Source organism: Uranotaenia lowii, chromosome 2 (genome assembly GCF_029784155.1).
Source record: "Uranotaenia lowii strain MFRU-FL chromosome 2, ASM2978415v1, whole genome shotgun sequence".
In the NCBI taxonomy this organism is placed as follows: Eukaryota; Metazoa; Arthropoda; class Insecta; order Diptera; family Culicidae; genus Uranotaenia; species Uranotaenia lowii.
In genome coordinates, this window is record NC_073692.1 from 387,186,204 (window position 1) to 387,194,867 (window position 8,664).

Here is an 8,664-nt window from a genome sequence, read left to right on the forward strand (position 1 = left end):
CAATCAGTTTCGCAACCGTATAAAATGCATAACATTTTCAGTGTTATGAATCTATTTATTTATTTATTTATTTATTTGACGTCAATCATTTGCGTAGACCGTTTTACATGTTTGCCTTAAATCTATATAAGTATAATGTTATGATAGAAGCACTCTCTTCAGTTCATTTTTGTTCATTGTTATATCAATTATGGTGCAGTATTTGTTATAGCAGATCATGATCTTATTTATAGGTCCATTTTGGGCATAGTTTGTTCTTTGTTTATTTATGTAGAAAAGATTCCTGTTTCTTAAATACCGAGTGGGAGAATAAAAGTTAAGTTTTTCTAAAATGTTTGCATCATTTACTCTTTGCCCAATAACATCATTTATAAAAGCTAACATTGCAAACTCACGTCGTTTATCAAGACTATCTATTTTAATTAACATACATCGAGATTCATACGAAGGTAGCTGATACGAGCTCCAACCTAACCTGCGTAAAGCATATAATAAAAACTGTTTTTGTACTGACTCAATGCGGTCTTTATGTGTACCTTGATATGGAGCCCAGACAACACTGCAGTACTCGATCTACGACAGGTATTCCGCATTCGTGTAGATACCTGCCCAGCTGGCCACTGATTGGACGTTCTTATATAATATATTCAAAAATGAAATAGTTGTATAGTAAAATAATCTTACCTATTAACCAATCTTACCTCAAAACACTCGAAGCTTACCTGTAGCTTTAACCGACCTTATCCAACAACATAACAATGTTCATATCCAAAGATCACTTGTACTAAATAAACAGTGAACTAAGTAGGCCTTGTCACTACTTAAACCCTACCTCCCTGTCGGCGATGTTGCCTACCTTTTGCAATCTACCCCGAACGGCGTGACTTCTTTTCATTTCTTCTTCTCACCTTGATAAGCAAGACGGAATTTTTTAACGAAGAATCTAGCACCACCTTCTCCTCGGTCGTCAACGAGAACTCCCTTCCCTCTTCCCTGAAGTAAAACGGAGTCAAACACAATTGATGAAACAAAACTTTTCTCTAAGGACCCCAGAGTCATAATGACGTTACTTCGCCTTTCACATTTTCAGCCGACTAAAACTATTTATAAATTAAAAATGCTTTTTTTTATCAGCCAGCTTCAATATGTCACCTGAACCACTTCATTTTCCTGCACGGAAATGATCCTCTTCCCCACAAACTATGTTTTCGTATTTTGGCCAGCATTCTCTCTCACAAAGCAAAAATCTGACGCTTTTTTTCAGTTAAGGGTAAAAGCATGTTCCCAAGAATTAAATTTAGCAACACACACAATAAGGCCAAACACATTTTAATCTAAAATTTCCGCCAAAATAGTGGCCATTGTCACATATACCTTAAATTTTACCACTTTGTCCCTCTAATTTTTCAGTGAAATGCCAATCCCACCCTAAATTTCGAGTCTTCTTCTAAACCGAATAAGCCTTCCAACTATTTGTATCAGAAAAGCTAACTTTTCACGAATTCATTCATTTGATCTCGTTTTGTACATCGAAAAAAAAACCTATTCATTGATGCACACTTTAATCAACTATGTTGTCACTACTTTTTTGTCCCTTTCATAAGAGAAAACATCGGCAATGAATATTTCTATGTTTCGAGTAATCTTCAATTAACAAGGGACCGGAAGCAACGTTTAGAAAAAAAAACCATGCAGCTAGTTATTTTGACCATTTTCAGCAATTGAAGGTAAAGAACAAAACTTCACTAGATAGCTCTATGCATTCCAAATTTCAGCATAGTAGGCCATGTTTTCTTCTCGCACTCACTCCACCCACCCAGATGCGTATACCATAAAGCACGGGGGCGAAGCCCGGCTTTTCGCAGAACGTTGCGTGGCCCGTTTTATCTGAGGAATCTCCGCTAAAATCTTTATGGTATTTATCACCACAATTTGGGCACTTCTAGGAAACACTCTAGCAATTTCACAACATAACATAACATTCACATTTTTTATCATAGTTAGTTTCATCTATCAATAATCAGCACATCCAGGAAAACTTTTAGCATTTAGCACACTCTCAGTCGAGAAAAAAAGTACCGCACGCGATGAGCTCTCGAAGCAAACTCGGATCAAATATCAAGTTTTTTTTACCCAAATATTAAATTATTCATACCCTCAATTATAATATTTAGTTAAATAAATAATAAATATAAATGCGAACATTTTAATTCTAAACATTTTACTGGAAGTAAGATTAATTGATCAAATTTTCATACAGTTATATGAGCAAATCTGTCTATGATGGGAATTTAATCACCTCTCAGTGTTCAAGGCATTAAAAAAAATTATCGAAATTTCGAACAATCACAAGAGCATAATACAAAATGTGGAATTCTACTACATATATTTCTTTTTTTTTATTTTCGTTAACAATTTACTTGATAGGTATATCGATTTTATGCCAAGAAGATAGTATGCAATTTTTGCATTAAATCTTTTGTGCAATTTCTTCCAATTCATTATTTTCTGTCCCAACCACCCACCCAACCAATGTCCCAACTACCTTAAAGCAAAAAGCTGATTAAAGGATGTAAAATTAGTTTTGTATAGTTTACATCGCTGTTTTTGGGTAACTTTTTCCCTCTTCGAGTATATTTTCGCAAAACTCACACAAGAAGTAAAATACAATCACTGCCTTCATTAAACTTCATAAATAACTCAAAAATGACAAAAAAAATAAACCTTTCCCCTGAATCTAGTGCACATTCCTCCACTGAGACCATAAGAAGTGACAGTTTTCGCTTACAGCGCATATTGAGGTCAGAATGATAGAAAATGTCACCTTAACTTAAAAAGTATATTCTATCAGTAATAATTCGAGAGATTGATACAAATATATGGAGGTTATCAGTCTTCAATTAGTGGAATAAAAAATTAACGGAACTTTGTATTTCGTTAGCTCAATCAAAACTTAGCACAATAATTAAATCACTGACGAAAAATTAGCGGATTAGCACTTTTGTGCCGAACACTGGATTTAAGTAATTATCAGCTATAGTACATGGAACCATAAAATTCCATGCATTCGTTCCCTAATATGAATGGAACAAAACCGCCGTAGAATACTCTGCGCGACATAGCCACATGACACCACGAAGCTCTCGCTTAAAGATCCGAATGTAGTCAATATATTTTTTTGTTATAAATATGTATCTACCTGTCAGACAGTAATTTGGCCTAATAAACGTTTATTAAATAAAAAAAAACCTGTCAGATGACTTCTTCGAATAAGAAATGTATAGTTTTGAATAATCTCATTCAGCTAATTTCTATTCAATTATTTCAGGAATTCCAATCGTATTATTAAAAATACGTACTCAAATGCTCGATTGAACGTACATTAGTGATGCGCCCATTGTTAGGGTCGAGGTACCCAGTGTGGGTGCAGAGTTGTAAACAAAAACGTAGATATTATTTTATTGATAAGTTATTTATCTTCTCTTTTGAAAAACATAGATCAAAGAACAATCAATGAATATAATCGTTTCTAGGGTATGCCTAAAAATGAACGTTTGTGTAAATGGTGTTCTGCGCATAAGCGCGTGACTGTGCGAGAATCGTTATACCCTGACGCGAGCACAAGAATACATTATGGTCTTTATTTCTTCCATAACTCTTGAAGGAGTGATTGGTTCATTTTGGTGTCTTTAGGTGAAAGTTGTAAAACTAATTCGACTATAAAATGGTATTGCAGATTTTTAACTCCCGGTGCACATGCGTACGATAGGAGAAGAAGTCCCTATATGTGAGTGCAGTTGTTCGAAAATTGTTAGTTTTTGACGTTAAAAAAGAGATTTATTGTCACTGTTTCTTTCATAACTCTTAAAGGAGTTTTTGGCCCACTTTGGTGTTTTCAGATAAAAGTTGTGAAATTAATAGGACTATAAAATGAAATATGTTTCAAAAATTTTGGTGGTGCAGACGGTACTTTTGGACGTTGTTTTTAACATATTTCCTTTATTTTATACCGAGAATCAATATATAATTTTTTGTTAATATTTTATTTGGATCGCTGGTAAAATTTTAATGCGTTTTGATGTACCATTTTTTATTCTACGTTGAAAATTGACAAAGTTATGGGCATTTGAAAAGAGGGTAGTTTTTTTTTCAAAAAAACTTAAACGTTATCTAACTCAAAAAATAAAAGTCTTAGAAATCTGCAAAAATACATGATTTTTTATGGTGCTGAAACGAACAAAATTTGAAATTTTGGAGAAAATCCGAAGACCCCCGGTGCAAATTTTCAGATAATAAAAAAAAATCCCCATGACTTCTTGAATTAGTGCACTCGATAATATAAAACATACTGGAATCATATTGTTGGTATTTTTATTTCTAATATTAAACAAAAAAAAGTGAATGAATGATAAGGCGTTGAACAGTGGTCCAGAAATGAAATTTAGCGGGAAATAATTTATTGCGTCTTTCCCTTAAGTTTGATGCATTTAAAGTCTTAGACAAACTTTTACAACAACTACCTAAAGGAAGTCTTTTTTAATGAACAAATTAATTTCTAACTGTGATAAGATAGAGGCCTATATTGTTCTACAATATTTTAACACCTAAAATCATGAAACTTTGTCGAAGACATCAGACATCTGTCTCTTGAACTAAAAGTGTTATGGCGTTTAAACGTTGGTTGAAGTCTAGTAAAAATCACTAAAATCTCTAGAAAATTAGATAGAATTTATATCTGTGTTCTTCAAGAACTGAAACTACTGGACCGATTGATGTGAAATTTGGCATAAAATGGTTTTCGAGTAAACAATTGTTCCAGTGAAGTTTTGAGTCCCTGCCATCTAAGGGAGGGAGGGCTCCATACATACTTATCGGAAAAAACGATAAAATTCATTTTAATTCAATCAACTGATAAGTGGTTCTCATCAAGTTTTGAAAAATGTAAAGATTTTCATTTGAGGATAATTTATATTACACAAAAGACCCTCCCATCAAAGAAGCACCCCTCCCCCAAATATTAAAGTGGGAGGGCCCATTATATGTTAAAAATTATCACATATTACCCTTGAAAATTACCCAGTGTGTTTTCTGGAAAATACACTCCCCCCCATCTTTGATGGGAGGGTCCTTTGTGTACTATAAATTATCTTCAAATGCAAATATTTACATTTTTATAAAACTTGACCGTGACGTGAATTCACTATTTCTAACTTTTCTAAACTGTTATCATTCTAAAATTCAACCAATTCACTGTAGAATGAAAAAAGCAAATCAGCAGCAAATCAGAATTCAGGTTTCTGAATCTTCTAGTCATTTTCAAAGAAGATCTTAATTCTTTTTGTTAGAAAATGTTAAAATTTCTTCGTAGAATCAAAAAGTTGATTTTTTTTGTGACGTGAATTCATTCATTTGCGACTGTCTTGATCGCTTTTTTAAAAAAAACTCGATTGAATACAAACAAATTCTCTTTTTCTACACAATGAAGCAGTATTTATTGGCTTCAAAACGTATTATGGAGATTGCGAAAAAAATCTATTCATATATTTGTAATTGATTATTTTTTAAAAGTTGTTAAAACATTAGAATTTGATATTTAAATGTATATAAAACACATCAAAAACTTTTTTCTCTTTTTCCAATGGTTGGTTTTTTGTTTTTTAAATTATTGAAATTATTGGTTTTTTGAGATTTTTGGATTCGAGAACAGGTATAAATCACTTGTGAACGGTACAAACGCGTCGAATGTGTCATAAAAAACGATTTGAGAAAACACGCTTTTGAGTTGCTGTGTTCGGCCATTTTCCATATATTTTAGGACAATTTATATTTTTCTTTCGAACTTAAAAGTATTTCAACGAAGTTCTAAAAATTGAAAAAAAAAACAAATATAGTTTGAAAAATAAAAATTCGTTCAGCATTGTTATAAACTCAAAATCGATCATTTTTGCACAATTACACCTTTGGGCTTCATTTTAGGATGGAAAGTTTGTTTTGATTTGAGCTTCAAAAAAAAAAAAATACATATATTCGAAAGCAGTAGCAATCTCAGTCTGCCATTGACATTTCACACCATAAACTCCATTGTCAACCGATTATGATAAATAACCTCTTAAATCTTTTGTTTTAAATTGACCTTTAAAGTAAATAGATAGTAATTCTCTTATCTCTATCTCTCCTTCTCTTATCTCAGCTCATCTATCTCTTATCTTTATCTCATCTTTCTCTTATCTTTATCTCATCTATCTCTTATCTCTCTCATCTTTCTTTTATCTCTACCTCATCTTTCTCTTATCTCTATCTCATCTCTCATCTCTATCTCATATCTGCTCTCTCTTTATTTTCATCAATCTCGCACATATTTCTTGACTTTTTCAATATTTCTTCCACGACAGTTTCAAATAAGACGGGCTTTGTGACAGCTTGTTTAGTGTATTATCTTTTCTCTGTCTTACTCTGTTTTCTCCTTTTTACCTCTTTATTCAAATATCTTTCCCTTTTTTCATTATCTCGTATTAGTTTTTATTCACGTTTTCATTTTTTTTTCTCTGAAGATTTTCTGGTTGTTTTAATTTTTTTTAGTTGTTTTTTATTCCATTTATTATTTTTCGACTAATTGGATCCATTTTTATCCATATAAGTTATTTAAGAAGAACTTTATTATATTTCAAAAGATTCCAATAAATTTTAATGTTAGTTACGCGTACTTCTTTACTTATGAGGCGTATGTTTATTTTTTATCTTTTCCAGGGAGATTTGGCAAAAAAGAAGATCTACCCCACACTTTGGTGGCTGTATCGGGACGGTCTGCTCCCGTCAGTAACCAGATTCTTCGGATATGCGCGAAGCAAACTCAGCGTTTCACAGTTACGTGAAAAGTGCCATCCTTATATGAAGGTAAAATCGTTGATCATATTTCGAAGCAGGAGCCTGTTTAAAATAGTATTTATTTATAGGTTGAGCCAGATCAACAGGAGCGATACGAACAATTTTGGGCCGAAAATTTCTACGTTGCCGGAAGCTATGATGGTCGCCGAGACTTTGAACTGTTGAACCAGGAGATTTCCAAATTTGAAACGGGACGGGTCGCAAATCGTCTGTTCTATCTGGCCTTACCACCGTCTGTGTTCGAACCAGTTACGGTTCACATTCGAAACACCTGTATGGGATCGAAGGGTTGGAATCGAATCATCGTCGAGAAGCCGTTCGGTCGCGATGCCGAAAGTTCAAACAAATTAAGCGATCATTTGGCTAAATTGTTCACAGAAGAACAGCTGTACCGAATTGATCACTACCTAGGCAAGGAGATGGTTCAGAATCTGATGACGATTCGTTTTGGGAATCAAATTTTCAGTCCCACGTGGAATCGTAACAACGTGGCGTCGGTTTTGATCACTTTCAAGGAACCTTTCGGAACTCAGGGTCGTGGAGGATACTTTGACGATTTTGGCATCATTCGCGATGTGATGCAAAATCATTTGTTGCAGATTTTATCTCTCGTTGCCATGGAGAAGCCGGCTACCTGCCACCCGGATGATATCCGTAACGAAAAGGTGAAGGTTTTGAAGAGCATCGAGCAGCTAACCATTGACGATGTGGTGTTGGGACAGTACGTTGCCAATCCGAATGGCCAAGATGAAGATTCCCGTATGGGATACCTGGATGATCCAACTGTTCCGAAAGGTTCAGTAACACCCACATTTGCCTTAGCGGTACTTAAGATCAACAATGAGCGATGGGATGGTGTTCCGTTTATTCTGAGATGCGGAAAGGCTTTGAACGAGCGTAAGGCAGAAGTCAGAGTTCAGTATCAGGATGTTCCGGGAGATATTTTCGATGGTAAACCCAAACGTAATGAACTGGTGATTCGAGTTCAGCCAGGTGAAGCTCTCTACGTAAAAATGATGACAAAATCTCCTGGAATTACTTTCGATATGGAAGAAACAGAGCTAGACCTCACATACGGTCATCGGTACAAGGACGTAAAACTTCCGGACGCTTACGAGCGACTTATTCTTGATGTGTTCTGTGGCTCACAAATGCATTTCGTTCGATCTGATGAACTGTTTGAGGCTTGGCGTATTTTTACTCCTATTTTACATTTCATTGAACGCGAACGACCAGAGCCGATCAAGTACCTGTATGGATCACGTGGTCCTAAGGAGGCCGACAAAAAATGTGACGACAATAACTTCAAATACTATGGCTCGTACAAGTGGCATAAGAAACATTAATCGACAACTCGCCAGTTATACTTCTTCGATTCACAACTGAGTTCATCATTGTTTTCTTTTATACTACCATTGTATTTGGATCTTTTTAGCAGGAGTTCATGTATTTATTTTCCCATTCAATTTCGTACATTGTTATACGTTTATTACTAGGACGTCTGAGGCGTGGAATTCTCAACCCTTGAAGGGAACGGAGTTTTTTTTTTATTATCGATAATACTGTTTGTTATAAAAAGTCTGCTTTGTGAATTGGTGGAAAATGTGTTTAATCATAGTTGTACAAAATTTCCATTTCCAAATAAAACCATTCCTTTTTATACGTTACTTTTTGGCAAGGTTGGTCGATGTGAATCACATTTTGTTGAGAAATTTCCCGCCCCACAAGGATGACAGAACGTGGGCATGCGCTTTAGTGTTTCGTTTTTATCAATATTTT

General features: G+C 34.4%; 1 protein-coding gene across 5 annotated transcripts in view; it reads left to right on the forward strand.

Annotated features, from left to right (window-relative positions):
- Nucleotides 1-8,552, forward strand: part of LOC129750150 (glucose-6-phosphate 1-dehydrogenase) — a 63,090-nt gene extending 54,538 nt beyond the window's left edge. For all 5 annotated transcript variants that reach the window (XM_055745397.1, XM_055745394.1, XM_055745396.1 and 2 more), the window contains exons 3-4: nt 6,748-6,894; nt 6,954-8,552. In XM_055745397.1, the coding sequence (XP_055601372.1) occupies nt 6,748-6,894; nt 6,954-8,231 (1,425 nt within the window). In that variant the 3' untranslated portion in view covers nt 8,232-8,552. The remainder of the gene's footprint in view (nt 1-6,747; nt 6,895-6,953) is intronic.
- Nucleotides 8,553-8,664: the final 112 nt, after the last annotated feature.